This window comes from Chinchilla lanigera, unplaced genomic scaffold, assembly GCF_000276665.1.
Source record: "Chinchilla lanigera isolate Chin_1 unplaced genomic scaffold, ChiLan1.0 scaffold00021, whole genome shotgun sequence".
Lineage (NCBI taxonomy): Eukaryota > Metazoa > Chordata > Mammalia > Rodentia > Chinchillidae > Chinchilla > Chinchilla lanigera.
In genome coordinates, this window is record NW_004955422.1 from 23,521,618 (window position 1) to 23,538,022 (window position 16,405).

Consider the following 16,405-nt stretch of genomic DNA (forward strand, 5'->3'; position numbering starts at 1 on the left):
GACCTTGCGCTTGCCAGGCAGGCGCTTTGCCGCTGAGCTAAATCCCCAGCCCCTGCCTCTTTTCTTTTACTAGAAGCAAAGACAGTAGTAATGGCTAATATTACATTTTTTATATTAATTTATAAATAAGTTTCAAATTGCAATACAGGCAACCATGTTATCTATTTTTAAATATTATGAAAAGGATCTTTCATGGCAAAGGACTTGTATCACTCAGGTTTTTAATTAACCGTATTTTATGTTCCATTGCAGTGTAGGGTATTGGACCCAGGGACTTGAGCATGCTAAGCAGCTGCTGTACTATTGAGCTACAACCTCATTTCCTACTGTGAATTTTTAAACAAAATTTAAAGAATTGGGGGCTGAGGATTTAGCTCAGCGGCAAAGCGCCTGCCTGGCAAGCGCAAGGTCGTGAGTTTGGTTCCTGGTACCGGAGAAAAACCAAAAAAAAAAACCAAAAAAAAAAAATTTTAAAGAATTGTTTATAATATGACTGTTAGAAGCAATCCATGTAGCTTTGTGACAATAAATGATGTCAGTAGATCCTGAATATCTCCACTCCGCTGGCTCTGGATTAACTTTTCTAAGCAAGAATAGAGCTAACTGTGGCTAGTGAGGCTCATAGCCAAGGGGTGAAGAAAGTGGAAGACTTTGATCACCACCAGTGACTGCCACAAGTTGGTGTGCTAGTGTGGACTTAAAACAGTGAGTCAAGGACTTTGCCAATTTCTAGCTTCATTATAAATGGAACCTCTTGAGGAATTAAGGTTGGGAAAGGACCTCTGTGATGGACCTTTTTCTGCAGTCTTGAGATCAACAGAGAACTGATTTAATAACAACATACCTGAATCGGTTAGCTTAGGCCAAAGCGGCAGAATGCAACTTCAGAATCTCACGCCCACCCTCCCCACGGCATGTATTGTATGTCTGGCGAGGTTGACTATAGTTGCGCTCGACCAGCTGTGTTCCAGGACCCAGAAGAAATAACTACTGTGTGGGACAGTGGTTCTCATGGCAGAGAGGAAGGAAGGATGATAGAACTCAGTGATGGCTTTTACAGATTGTGCTGCGAAGGCAGCTACGTTATTTTCACTCACAGTTTACTCACCAAAGCAAGTCTCTAGACCTGCTGTGACAGGGGTGACTATTTTTATTTTGTTTTTTTTTTTTGGTTTTTGGTTTTTGGTTTTTGGTTTTTCTCTGGTACTGGGAACCGAACTCACGACCTTGCGCTTGCCAGGCAGGCGCTTTGCCGCTGAGCTAAATCCCCAGCCCCGACTATTTTTATAATATTTTAATGTGGCACAGTGCCTTCTTACATTCTTTTTCTTTAAATTGGGATAAAAAACATTTATCATCTCAACGTTTTTTAAGTGTACAGTTCAGTAGTGTCAACAGATTTTCAGAACTCATTCATCTTATAAAACTAAACCTGTACCCATCTCACTTACCTTGTTTCCCTCCCAGACCCTGGCAACCACCGTTCCTACCTTCTGGGGCTAAGAGTTTGACTGTGTTAGGTGCCTCATGTAAGTGGAAACATGCAATATTTGACTGTTCGTGGCCAGTTTATTTCTCTTAGTATAATGTCCTTCGGGTTCAGCGTGTTGTAACATACCACAAGATACTTTTAAGGCTGTATGTGTACATACCGTGGACATTTAAGTGGCCACTATCTCCTGGCTGTTGTGTATAAAAGCGCAGTGCACATGGGTGTGCAAATTTGAGGTTTTACTTTCAATTCTTTTGGCTATATAGTCCTTCCACATTCATAATCATTAAAATCAGTAACTATTAGGGCTAATGAGAATTTATATTGTCAGTATAAAACAGTTCTCCAACTTAAGGACTAAATGAAATAGGTAAGGACTTCATTAACATTTGGAAATTTCTGTTGACTCTTACAATAAAAATAGCAGATAAATTAGAATTTCTGTAAGATTGAAATAAAGTTATTAACTTCCATTGGAAATAGATTTTAAAAGCATAATTTATCCTAGAATGTAGGGATTGAGTTTTTCAAAATAAATTTTTTTTTTTTTTTAATACTGGGAGTCGAGTTTAGGACCTTGTACTTGCAAGGCAGGCGCTTATGCCACTGAGCTATATCCCCGGCCCTCAAAGTAAAATTTTAATTAAGGTTATTTTGTTGTAACTTACTATCCTTTGAGGCTCTAGGTGAATGTTTTAAGTTTTTGAAAGGGTTTTTATATTTTTAAATGTAGTTTGTATATGTAAAAGTTAACTGAGAAATAAGAGATTTGTTTTCCAGCTGTTTATATCAGCTTTAGATATATAGAAGGTAGCACAGAGTTCCTGAGAACTTCAAACTCAGTTTCCTGTTGCGGATTATGTTGGTATGATACATTTGTTGCAATGAAGGAGACAGTATTGCATATTTTTATTAAAGTAGATAGTATATTTAGCTTTTCTTAGTTGTATTTATTTTGGGGAGTTTAACAGCGTTTTAATTGTGACAGTTGTCAATGTGAAGGTCTATCTTTTTCACAACGTTAAATCATTAGTTTAATGTATTCTGTGTTATATTATGCTATATAGCTATGATTTAAAGCTAAGATTTGACTTTCTAAAGCTGGGTGTGGTAGCCCACGCCTGTTGTCCCAGCTGTGGTTGGGATGCTGAGGCAGGGGGATCACTGAGAGTTCAAGGCCACTGAGAGTTGAAGGCCAGCCTGTGCTACATAGTGAGTTAAAGGTTGACCTGAGCTACATAGTGAGACTGCCTCCAATAAAAAAACTTTGACTCTCAATGTAGAATTTATGATATATGAAGTTTTTTTTTTTTTTTTTTTTTGTCTTTTTGGGACAGGGTCTCGCTATGCAGTTCAGGCTGGCCTTGTAGCCCAGGCTTGTCTCGAACTCGCAACGATCCGCCTGCCTCAGCCTCCTGAGTGCTGGGATTACAGGCATGCACCACCATTCCTGGCTGAAGACTTACTAAAGACTAATTTTGTGATTATTTTCTGTATCTTGATATTGGTGAAACTATATTTCTGTCATTCAGAAGTCCTTCTAAATGGGGAATTTTGTCTTTAAAAAATTGTCTTTATTCAGAGTGAAGAATTTCTTTTGTGTTATTAGGGTTTCATTTTTTTCAACCTTTTCAAACTTTGTATAGATTAAAATTATTTAACCCTCCACTACCCAGTTTTTTATTTTTTATTATTATTTTTTTTTTGTAGTTCAGGCTGGCCTCAAACTCACAGTGCTTCTCCTACTTATCTCCTACTGCTGGGATTATCGGCTTGTGCCACCGCCCCTGGCTGGATGCTTCAGTCTTAAAATTTATTGAGAGTTGTTTTGTGGCCTAATAGTTTATCCTGGAGAATATCTTTGAGGATCCTCTGGTTAGTTGCCCTATGCATGACTGAAGATGGGATATTGAGATCAGTTAATTTTGAACTGTGTCTTCCCTTAATTCTGCCCCTTTTTGGCTTCATATGTAGAGGCTCTTTTTTGATGTGTGTGTTTATAATTGTTTCTTTTTCTATCCTTTTGTTTTGAACCTATTTGTGTTTTTTGAGCTAAAGGGAGTATTTGTAGATAGGATTTCTGTGTTTTAAGGCTGAATAATATTCCAGTGCATATGCATACAGCATTGAAAAAAGTGACTTATTCATCCGACGGTGACATCCCTTAGCATGAGGCCTGCTCCGTGCCCTTGGGAAGCAGGGCCGGGGGCACACAGGGAATGAAGGCTGCTGTGTTCAGGACCCTGCCTAGGAAGGGAAGGAGGAACGGCAACTCCGCAGCTCTCCACCCATGGCAGGGGGCCTTTTTCTTGATTCAGTGTTTGCTGAGTTTCTGTAAATCTCTGTTTTCTGGGGCTGACAGCTGATTCTGATAGTTTTTCTTTGATTTTGCAGTGGAGGAATAAACTATTTGAGCAACACCGTTTTTGCCGATGTCATTCAAGAAAGATTTTTATCTTTTAAAACGTCACTGTAACAACTAGGGTTCAAAAAATGATACTAAGACATACAAATTGTTAACAGGATGGAATCCGGCGTGGCCGACCCAGAGCTGATACTGTGCGGGATTTAATCAATGAAGGAGAGCATTCGTCCAGCAGGATCCGCTGTAACATCTGTAACAGAGTGTTTCCAAGGGAGAAGTCACTCCAGGCTCACAAAAGGACTCACACAGGTAAGTCAGGCACGCTTTAGACATTCCTAGAGTTAAGTTAATACTTAACTTCTTAAAGCTAACCTGAGGATTGAGCTTATAAGTTAATTTGTTGTTGCCTTCTGTGTTCTTTTTTTGGCGGGGGGGCGGCGTTCCGGTACCAGGAATTGAACTCACGACCTTGGCCTTCTATTTTCTTATGTTGCCACTGTTTATGAATTTTAAAAATAGGCCCTGTGTAAGTCAGTTTCTTTTGGGCAAGGAGTGTTAGCTTTTAATGTGGTTCCACATGACTCCTAAAGGTATTGTGGTACTTGATCCGGGTGTCACCGGCAGGGTATAGTTAAATTTAGTTCTCTGGCATTTATTTGATATGCTCTTTGTTGGTGTGAGTGATTGTTAAAGTTCATTTCAGACCAAATAGGAAATCTGTAATCGTCACATTGTTTAGAGAGCTTTTTGAGTGCTCAATGTGCCATCAGTGTTTGGCCTAGCCGTTAAGTCTGTCTACCTCAAACTGTGGTTTTTCAGAATTAAATGAATTATAAACAGCCACTCCGAGATTATCATACATCTTATTTGTATATAGAAGCTGTAGTTGTATTTTAAATACAATTTAGGGAGCAAAAAATCTTATTGATAGAGCGGGCTTGTTCTTTACATTGATCCTAGAGGAAGGAACCTTGTAGTTCACCTGATAATTCACGTAGGAGGAAGCTGAAGCGCTACAAAGCCAATCCCCACTGGCCTGCAGTCAGCCGAACCCTAAACCTAGAGCCCCACCCTGCAGTACAGTAGTTACCAGCACATGGGACACGTCAGCACTCGAAATGTGAGGAGTCTAAACTGAAATGCTCAGTAAGTGTAAAGTGCACTTAGTAACAGAGGAAATAGTCTCATTCATAATTCTAATGTATTGGCATGCTTATATTTGGATAAACTGGATTAAATAAGCGTATTGTTAAAACCAGTTTCACTTGGTTTTGTTTTTCCTCTTCTGATGTTGCTTGTGATGTATTCCTACTGGCCAGTACTGGTCTAGGATTTCAACTTTAAAGCCCCCACTTTTTTAATAATTTTTTTAAAAAATCAAAATGATACAGAATTTCAAAACAAGATGATAGGAAGTTCACAATGGTTATTATATTGCATATTGTTATCTTCAAAGTAGTTTCTGAGGCCCAGATCCCTAAGGATAGTTAAGTTCTATCGAATGTGCTTTGTTAAAAGCTTTTCTGGGGCTGGGGATTTAGCTCAGTGGCACAGCACCTGCCTGGCAAGTGCAAGGTGGTGAGTTCAATTCCCGGTACCAGAAAAAAAAACAAAAAAAGAAAAGCTTTTCTGTTAACTGTTTTAAATAATACCCCTGTATCCTATGTTTTATTAAGTTATATTCACTTATGACCACTTAGTCTGTCACTAAATGATGAGAAGTTTAGGAAGAACTTGTTATTGTTATTCGGGTCATATCAGAAGAACCAGTGTATGATTACTGGTTAAATAATAGGTTTTACAAAGTTGGATGTGGTGATACACGCCTGTAATCATAGCACTCTGGAAGGCTGAGGCAGGAGGATCACAAATTTAAGCCTAACCTGGGCAACTGTCTCAAAAACAAAATAAAAGGGTAGGGATGTGGTTCAGTGTGAAGGCCCTGCATACAACCACTAGTACCATACCCACCAAAAAAGTTTTTCCAAGAAATAATATGTTTAGTTATTGAACAGCATGGTGGAGCACTGTTTGGAGCCTGCTACTGTATTGTCTGTGGAAATTTAAATGATTGTCAGGGGTCAGAGCAAGATGAGAAGGAATTGCCTGCTGGCTGAGATGATTGCAGAGAGGAAATAAAGATATGCCTTGCTCACCTGGTAGCTGATGAGGTTGGTGATACTGCATGGAGACTCCTTGCTACTAGGGGACTATTTAAAACTCGGCGTGCCATTTGTAATCATCCAGAGAGCACTCTAGGCATTTGGGGTGGTTTAGAGGCAGTCCATTCTGCATGGATGGGAAAGCAGGAGTGGGAGGTGTTGTAAAGAATCAGCAAGAGGTAGTGGTTTGGATTTGGGGGAGTAAATAGCCTGGGATAAGCTAAAGATGATCTCGTCAAAGACTTGCATCTGGGTTCTTAAAATCCCAAGACCTGAATGAAGCGCTGTGCTCCGCAGAGGGGCTGCTGCCATCCTTGCTGCCAGTAGCCCGCCTGTTGGCTCTGATGCTATGTGTGTGCTATTGCGGGCATAAGACGTGTAGAAGGGTGGGTTTGCTCCCGGCCCCTTCCTTAATACAACTTCTGTCCCGCAGGTGAGAGGCCCTATCTGTGTGACTACCCGGACTGTGGGAAAGCCTTTGTTCAGAGTGGACAGCTCAAAACGCATCAGCGTCTCCATACCGGAGAGAAGCCTTTCGTTTGCTCAGAAAATGGTAGGTTGTACAAGTTGAGGAATAACTAGTAGTAATAGTTAAAATATATTTTACTTGCAAGTTTTGAGGGGAAAGATTTTTGATAGAAAATTTGTTAAACATGTTTTTTTTCTTTCTAGTTGTGATCCACGCTGAATTTTTTGGAAATTATTTTCAAGTACAGTGTTCTTTTTAAATGGAAACCTTAAAAGGCAATTAGAAATACTGTATCCAATTGTGGGAAGTGGAAAAATCTGTAAAAGTAAATACAACCTTCAGAGTAGGCCTTTACGTTGGTTTGAAATTTTTTGACTAATAAACTGAAGTAAGCCTATGATCTTTTTTGTCTTTTAAATTCTCTTACTCCTTTTAATTTTTATTAGTTCTTGTTTGCAGTACAAGTACATCATGGTTACATTCATTGTGGGAGGTTGGTACATGTACATAACACATCTTTTTTTTTTTTCCTGTTCCTCTAGATTCTTGATGATTGTTATAAATGTTACAGAAGTGTTTCATCTAGTGAATTTGCTTATGCAAATATATATGCATTACTTCAGTATTAAATATTGAATATTTAATTGGTTGTAAAAATTTACTTACTACCAGCAAAATCAAGGGAGATGTTGTATTATGGTGAACTCCGGGAACTGGAGCTCCTGACTCAGAGATTTTGAGCACGTGTATGACTTGTGTTTTCCGGGCATTGGACAGATGTACATGGCGGTGACCCTGCTGTGTCCTCTGGTCCCTCACTGGCACTGAGGCTGTGCAGAGGCGGGCTTGGTTCTAGAATGTGAGATCTCTCCTTCCTCCTCATTTTACTTTCTCTGTACACTAGTGAGACTGGATGTTTTCATGTGTCTGCTGGCGTCCACATTTCTAGCAAGTGTTTCCCTCTGTTTAAAGGCTGCTTGAGCAGATTCACTCATGCAAACCGCCACTGTCCCAAGCACCCTTACGCCAGGCTGAGGAGAGAGGAGCTGACGGACGCACTCAGCAAGCACCAGGCCGCGGACAACAAGGCTGCTGCGGAGTGGCTGGCAAAGTAAGGCGCGATGCGGACCACAGCAGAGGTCCCTGTCAGGCTGGGGTTTCGGTCAGATGCTCTCGTTTTAAATAAGCTGCTTTTACACATTTATAAGACAATTCACAGTAGTTTATTTACAGAACTGTTACAAATAGTATTAAGATCTATGTGTGATAGAAATCTACACTATAATTAGGTTGCATGCCCCAATCACAGTTTCATTTATTTTTTTCACTGTTCAAAAATATGGAACACTTTATAAATTCGCTTCTTGTCCTTGGGCAGGGTATGCTATTTCTATTCTTCACTTTTTAAATTGTGCTGCTGTGGTGACCCCATAATTTATTTTAAAAGGAAGTGTTTTCCTATTTCTTTGTGTGGACGGTATTGAGACAGGGTCTTGTTATGTAGTGCAGGCTGGCCTTGAACTCAGCTATCCTCCTAAGCAGTGGTATTACGGGTGTGCGTCACCACGCCCAGCTTCCTTTCCCATTCTGAAAGTGGTTTACATCCATTTGATTTCATTTGTCAGCAGCTGTGTCACCTCTTCATTTTCCTTACGTTAGAGTTAGCTAAGTGCTGGTGATATCAGGGAGAGAAGTTAGACTTTGCACGTGTAAGTTCTAAAAAGCACCAGTTTAGTTTTTTCTTATGGCAAGGGGGCGCAGTATAAAATTGTTCTCTAAGAATATTTGATTTAACCCTTTTATGCAGAAGATTGCACCTCGCTTCGGGAAGGCTGCCCTGACGGCACCAACCCCAAACCGCCAGCCTTCGAGCCACACAGTACATGCTTCTGCAATACACTCTCCCCTTTCACGGTGGCTGTCACACATTTATCTCTTCACTGTCCTCCTTGCTGACCGGAAGCCCCATGAGAGCAGAGTGTTTGTCTTGCCACTGCTGTAACCCTAAGGCCCATAGTTCATAGGCTTCAATATTCAGATGAGTAAACACCTTGTTTTGGGGGATAAAAATGTGTAAGAGTCAGATGATGGAATCTGATGAGGCACCTTGATTGTACAGGTGCAGGGAAGTGGGTTAGCGCTGCCACAGAAACTTTGTTTGAACAGGATGTTCCATGGGGACCTTAACAAGCTAATGACAGGGCTGTAATTCATGTCTCACTGCCAGGTGGTTCTGGTTTGACTCCATCACCTGATTATAAATAGCTAAGCACAGGTGGTTCAGACTGCCCGATGGGACAGTCATACATGCACCACTAATGGTTCAAGCTGGTGGCATGTGTTAAACAAATGTTTCCACTACTTCCAGCCTGCCTGTGTTGGTCCATTCCGGTGCTACAACAAAATAACAGGCTGGGTATTTTATGACTAAAGGGTTTATTTAGTACAGTTTTAGAAGTAGAAAAGCCAAGATCAAGTGTTTGCCCCATCAGTTTGCCACTGGTGAGGGTCAGTCACAATGGCAGGAGCACCTGAGGAAGAAACCATGTGCGACGGGAAGCCAGAATGATTCAGGGGCCAACTTGCTGTTTTTATAATGCTGCAGTCTGGTGGAACCAATGAGAGTCCTGAGAGAGCTGCATTAATCCCTTGGACAGAGAACCCCTGACCTGATGATAACCTGCACTAGGCCCCACCTCTTAAAGGTTCTGTTACCTTCAATATCACCACATTGGGGATCGGGCTTCCAGCGTGCAAGTTTTTTGGGTTACACACTCAAACCATATCCAAACCGTCACACGCCTTTTCCTTATAGTTTACTCTTACTGCCCCATTAATCCGATTTGGCCAAAGCAGAAACCTATTCATCATCCTTGCCATTGTCTTCTCTTTATCTCCTCAGCGACCAAGCTCTGGACCTGCCTCCTCATGTAGTCAGACTTAGCCCCTAGACCCTCCCAGTCTATCCTCTGTGCTGTGGGTAGAGGAGGCCAACCTCATCCTCAGGATGAAGTCTACGCCCTGTGTTGTGGCAGTCAGAGCCCTTTATTACCTGGCCACTTACTGCTGCCCTTCTTTTCTAGTCACCCCTCAGATGACACTGAACTAGCTGCATGTTTTTATACCTCTGTATGTCTTGTCAGTACTTTCCTGGCTTGACTATGCTAGATTTCCTGAAATCTGGTGGTAGTTTTTTTTCGGGGGGGGGTGGTGTGGTAGTGCTGTATTCCAATACAATTTTATTTATGAGTACCAAAAGCAGAATTTTATGTAGTTTTTTAAAAGTTACAAAAACATTCCTCGTTTGATATTTTTCATGAATTGAAAAGTGAGTATTTTTTTAACTTGCAGGATATACAGTCCATGGTCCCTAGTTTGCTGATCCCTGGGAGGGTGGAAAGGTTCATCACCATGTCCCTAGTGTCTGTCACAGGGAATGACATATTTATGCAGTAGGTGCAGGTTGACATCTGTTGAAGGAATGGACTTCATTTTACATATCAGAAGTGTGTAGCTCAGGAGGTGGATCCACTCTTAACTGTGGGGCTAGAACTCCAGTCTTACACGGTAGTTGCGTAGTTGGGTAGTTGGTCCTTCTTCCAGCTCTGAAGCCGGCTGTCCTTCCAAATCGCACCTTCAGCCTTCCCAGAAAAAACTATTGTCACGTGAAAGTTCACAGTTGGGAACAGAGGACGTCAGGAGTCTTTTGGGGGCAGATGCAGTAGCGTCACTTCTCAACACGCTCAAACTGTAGAAACTGGACTCATTCCTCAGGTAGTCCTGAGAGAGCTGCATTAATCCCTTGGACAGAGAACCCCTGACCTGATGATAACCTGCACTAGGCCCCACCTCTTAAAGGTTCTGTTACCTTCAATATCACCACATTGGGGATCGGGCTTCCTCTTTTATCTGCTGAGTGGGAAGCATGCCATTGCTGGTCTGCTCTGAAAGATGGCTGTGAAGAAATGTAGCAGTTGTATTACTATTTTTCATATATAATTTTAGAAACAGTTTTTTGGGGGGTGTAATGGACATACAATAAATTTAAAGTGTTCAATTTGATAGAACTTTACATTCCTGCAGCAAGAGACCACCACCAAGACGGGGACCTCACCCCCACTTCCAAGTCCCCTGTGTCCCTCTGCAGTCCCCCTGCGTAGCCCTCCCTGCCCCGCTTGTCTCCACACATCCGGTCTGACGTATCATTTAGTTTGCATTTGCCTGGACTTTCGGACAGATGTAGTCAGGGTATATCCTGTTTTTCTGATGGACTATGTAATTATTTTGAGAGTCGTCCATGTTGAGTGTATCAACAGTTCATTCTTTTTATTGCGAGTAGCCTAGTGCATGGATACGTTTCGACTTGTTTTGTTTTGTTGTCTTTTTGAGACAGGCTCTCACCTTATAGTTCAGGTTGGCCCTGAGGTCACTCTGTAGCCCAGGCTGGTCTTGAACTTGAGACGATCCTCCTGCCTCAGCCTCCTGAGTGCTGGGTTTATAGGCGTGTGCCACCATGCCCAGCTTCAGTTTGTTTTAATTCATTCACCTGGTGACAGATTTTTTTGTTTTTGCCATTACAAGTTAAGCTCCTATGAACCCTAACAGACAGGCTTTGTATGGACATTTTTGTTTGTTTGTTTTTGTGGTACTAGGGATGGAACCCAGGGCCTGGCATGTGCTAGGCAAGCGCTCTGCCACTGATTGATGTAATGGTATTGTTATTTAAATATGCATTTCTTTAAATTATTTCCTTTTTTTTTTCTCTTTGCAGTGGTGGCAAATCATGTCAGAGCTGGCTGTTTGTATTATTGAAAGCTCTGAAAGGTTCGCCGTCACTGAGATAGCTTCTGCTTAGTTGCCCAGGCTGGCCTCTTAATTTGGGATCCTCCCACCTGAGCCTCCCGAGCAGCTGGGATTTGTAGATAGCAAAAGAGTTCAGCATGTGAATTTTCTTTTGTGAATCATTAATTGGCTGTGTAACATAATAGGGGTGGTGGTTGTAGGTTTTTGAACAAACTGTTTCAGATATTAGTCCCTTTGTCACATTTTGTTTTAATACTTTGCACAGTTAACTGTCAGCAGTTACCAATCCTTGGTGGGCAGGATACATAAGTTTTTAATGACTCCTTTTTTAAAACTATTTGTCTTTTCCTACATGGGCCCTAAGGTGGCAGTGTATCTGTTTTCCTGATGCTGGCGATGGAAGTCAGGGCCTTATACCTGCAGGGCCTGCGGGCAGCGGCTGATGACAGAAAGGTGGGGGGAGTTACCGAGGGTGGCCACTTGGGATTACCCAGGCCGGAGCAGGAGTCTTCACTTCTGTGCGGTTGAGTTTTTACCCCTCTCAGTGGCAAATTTATGTGAGATATGCAAATCACGTTAGCACATTATGAACTGAAACACAGAAAAGAAATATTCTATTGAAGAGCTTTAGTTTTTAAGAAAGAATACAGTCAGTACTTGCTGTGTGCCCTAACAGCTCTTGCCCTTCCGCACAGGTACTGGGAGATGCGGGAGCAGCGCGCCCCGACCCTGAAGGGCAAACTCGCGCCCAAGGCGGACCAGGAGCAGCGCGACCCGCTCGAATGCCTGCAGTCAGACGGTGAGGACGACGAGAAGAGCGTCGCCCAGCAGCGGCTGCAGGAGCAGCGTGAGCGGCTGCACGGGGCGCTGGCGCTCATCGAGCTGGCCAACCTCACTGGCGCGCCGCTGCGCCAGTAGCCGATGCCAGGCAGAAGCTAAGCACCTTACTTGCTTATCCTAGGCTGCTATTCTGTAGAATTTATGAAGAATGTCATTACCCCAGAAGCTGGGGTGAGAGAGAATTGCACTTTTTTATATGGAAATGGATTGGATGTAAAGTTTAAAATTATTTTGTAAATACGGACTGTACCATACAGGGTAGAAAACTACATATTGTGGGAAGCTAGATTTTGCAAGTTTAATGCATTCATTGGAAGCAGTTCTCACAGAAAGCACTTTCTGAATAAGACACTTGTGTGAAAAAGCAGAAAATGGTACAAAGAGCCAAAGAAGGTTGAAAGAGATTATTTATAAGATCATTTTTAACAATGTATATTAGTATATTTTAACAATACTGTAAACACTGAAACAAGCAAGAAAATATAAAATGAGTTTGTAAAATATATATTTTTAAATTGCGCAATAAGGCTAGAGAAATGGGAAGCTATTTGGGAAGATGTTCTAAGTTATATGAAGAAAATAGATATTTGAGGATCTTGGTAAGATACACAGTAGTTCAGAATTTTGAAAATTGGAGTAAAATCAGTCTTATTCTACCCAGATATATAATGTCCAAGTTAAAAGCACTTGTCATCCCTCACATATTAATGGGAACTTTTGCACATTTCACATTTCTCATTCGCTGAAAGTTGAGTGATTAATCTTGCAAAGTCTAGGTAACATGGGAATTGGTGTTTTTTATATATATATATGATGGGCCCTGTAATGAGATTTGGCACTTGGATTTTTATTAATAAAAGGGACATCTACAGGGTTGTTTTGTAGTGAAATGTTTTAGCTCTTTTGTTAGCAAACACTAAATTTTAATTGTACTGCTTATTTAGAATCATTAGCCAGTGGAAGCCTCCATATTTATATTTTCAGTGCATAAAGCCACCTTCTGCTTTCCTTCAGAATAACATGCCAAGCTATTTTGTGTTCACTAAATTTAGCTATCAGTTAAACACTGCAGAAAACAATAGCTACTCGATTATGTAGATTTCTGGGATAGTTTTAACTGCAAGTGTATTAACTTGTGTGTGGTGGTTTAAAACCATTTTTTCCCAAATAGATGAAGTTAATAAACACCACTTTATGTACTGAAGCATGACAGAAACATCAAAAACGGAGCAGGCCACCTCCTTTTTTTAAGCAAAAACCTCTATCACATGAGCTTTCGTTGTAAACTGAATGAAATGACATGCATAGCATGGTAATTCATAGACTGCTTAATTGGAGTAAGCCTAAAAATTTTTAGTGGGGAAGGATGGGCTCCTCAGCTTCTTTTTTTCTTTGAGTTGAAGGGATACCCTCCAAATGTAGTTTATATGTTACCTAGAATGTGGGCTTCTTATCCAAAAGTCCCGAAGCGTGGCAGTACACAGGTAGTTTCCAGTGTGTAGGCTTGGGGAAGGGGAGCCGTGTAAATGTTCTGAAGAGAAGCGGAAAGTGTGAAAGAAGACATGGCAGTTAGAAATAATGTGTATGATGAGGACATACTTTAAAAATATAATTCCTCTGTACAGTAAATTACAGATCTTTAGGGAATTTTTGTAATAAGAAAATTTATATTCGTAATGGTCTAAGAATTCTGTTTGTAATTTGGTATATAGGATTTTAACTTGGAGCACTTACAAGCGTGGTGACAGACCATAGCATCTGAATTTTCCTGGTTAGGTTTCAACAACCACTCAAGTTTTTTTCCTCTCAACCGTAATTTATATGAATTGAAAAGCAACACTCGGTCAGTCTTGGGAAATGTAAAATCTAATAAACTTACCTAAAGAAGGAAGGACAATAAAAGTACAAATATTTGTCAGTTCACAGATAATAAAAAAATCTAAGGCCTTCAAAAAGCAAGGATTTTTGATTGTTTTTCCATTCAGCTTTTGTAAACCATAATAGTTACATTCACAAATACTTCCATTTGTATAATTGGAACAGTTTAAGAAATTGTTACAATTCTTTACAAACATGTAAATGTTCTCTTGATATAAGCTATATTCTGGAACAAAATATATTGGTGTCTAAAATTTGAGGTGTGTTAAGACTGCTTTTTGTTTTAAAAATGTGGTTTACATTCAAATTTTGGAAGTGTTTTATGCTTCATACAGCTAAGTTATAGTTTGGCAGAGTTAACAGCATAGAATAAACATGCTGTAATTTTAAAAGATGCTTTGAATAAAAATTTATTTTAATTTAAAGTTTAAAATACATAGTCATCCTTGAAGTTTTATAATTTATTTTTCTATCAATATAACCATGAACACGTGACACACAGCCCTCCATTCTTTGATCAGCATTATTTTGGTGCATTTAATAGTTCACTCCAGTCTTCTCCCAGGTATCTCTTTTGCATAGTTGCAACCTGAGTGTGAAATATTTTTTTTTTATTTTTAAGTTAGGGCCTTTGGACTGGTGATATAGCTCAGTGGCACAGTGCCTGCCTGGCAAGCACAAGGTCCTGAGTTCAATTCCCAGTACCCTCACCAAAAAAAATTATGGACTTTTAGATTACAGATATTTGAACTGAATACCTTTTGTCTTTCATTATTACAGTGTTAAGCTACACTGGTGTAGATATGTATTAAACTACTGCCAGCCCTGTCCCAGGCCTTAAGTGGTGATCAGGGGCTAGGATTGCACTTCTATTCTGGATGTGTTGAGTCTGGGGTCACCTGTGTTAGGAGTCCAGCAAATTGTGTTTATTTTGGGGGGGGCGTGGTTTTTGAGACAGGGTTTCACTATTTAGTTCAGGCAGGCCTCAAGCTCTCAGCAGTCCTCCTGCTTCAGCCACTTTATGTACTGAAGCATGACAGAAACATCAAAAACGGAGCAGGCCACCTCCTTATAAGCAAAAACCTCTATCACATGAGCTATATCATCAGCACTGAGTGCTGAGTGTAGCAAATTAGTTTTTTGTATCAGTTTTTGGAATATCTTTAATTGAGCACTTGCAGTGACAAAGATTCTGGATTTTTCAGAAAAAGAATCTCACAAAGCTCAACTATGAGTTGTGATTTGAACAGGATAAAGATGGGATTGTAAGGGTCACTCTAGACGACGCTGTGTCATCAAAGTGACAGAACAACATCTTTTGGAGGAAATTAAAATGACTCATTTTTAGGGTTCAATTTGAATATGAGTTCTTTTTCCGTTTTGGATCTAAGTGTCCGGGTAATCTGGGCCCTCTTCAGAAGTTCCGCTTTAGTTCCTTGGGGCCTAAAATGTTTTCAGCCTCTTGGCTGTTCAGTGGCCAGAGGAGGAGCGCAGTCGTCCTGGCGTCTATACAGTTACACTTCGACTTCTGCTGGAAACATTCTATATTTCTAAAAAGGTAAAATTTCACATTTTTATAGTTAACTATTCAGAATGAAAATGTGAAACTTTCTATAGAAGCTGCTAGAGGAGGCAGGCTGGCTAGCAGAGGCAGTACTGGGAGGTTTCCTTTGAACTAAAACTGCAGATGCTAATTGCTGTCCCTCTGGGAAGGGAAGAAATGTCCCCTGGGTGAGGACAGAACCTGCCATAAAGCACTCAGAGACACCTGAAGCTCTGAGACTTAGCCCTAGGTGTTTATCTATCAAAGAGAAATGAGGTCCCTCCGTGCACGTGCACGTGTTGAGAACGTTTGGCTAGCATTTCCCACATTAGCCCTAAGCTGAAAACAGCTAACATGCCGGTCACCTGGCGAATGGATAAAGAGACACCACTCAGCAACAGAAGAACAACGTCAGTGGCAAGGGTAATCAACGGAGTTTAAAACAATGCTTTAAGAAGTTCTAGAAAAGCATCTCATTGACGTTAAGTTCGAGGAAGGCAAATCTACAGAAAAGGCAAAGGGGCACCCGGAGCTTCGGGGCGGTGGAGGAAGCGGTCTCGTGTGCCCTGAGCGATGATGCGGATGTGTGCATTTATCAGAACTCAAAGCCGAGCCGGCAGAGCCGGAAGCAGCGCGGCGCCCGCCTCGAACCCGGCAGTCGGATCCCAGCCCGGGCAATTTTATAGAGACCCTGCTGCAGAAAAAACCAAAAGCAAGCGAAGTGTACTACGATTTCTTTCACTGGATGTAAACGACACGTTAAACAGGGCTGAGGAGGAGGAGCGGGGAGCAGAGGAAGGGCGCGGCCGCGCGGCGTCCAGGCAGCCGGCCTCCTCCCGGCCGCTCGGCTCGC

General features: G+C 41.3%; 1 protein-coding gene across 1 annotated transcript in view; it reads left to right on the forward strand.

The window, feature by feature from the left end:
* Znf367 (zinc finger protein 367) overlaps window positions 1-14,265 on the forward strand; it is a gene marked incomplete in the record, with an annotated part of 18,933 nt that extends 4,668 nt beyond the window's left edge. The window contains 4 exon segments of the mRNA XM_013514307.1: window positions 4,016-4,166; window positions 6,453-6,572; window positions 7,461-7,599; window positions 11,987-14,265. Of these exon segments, the coding sequence (XP_013369761.1) occupies window positions 4,016-4,166; window positions 6,453-6,572; window positions 7,461-7,599; window positions 11,987-12,209 (633 nt within the window).
* Window positions 14,266-16,405: the final 2,140 nt, after the last annotated feature.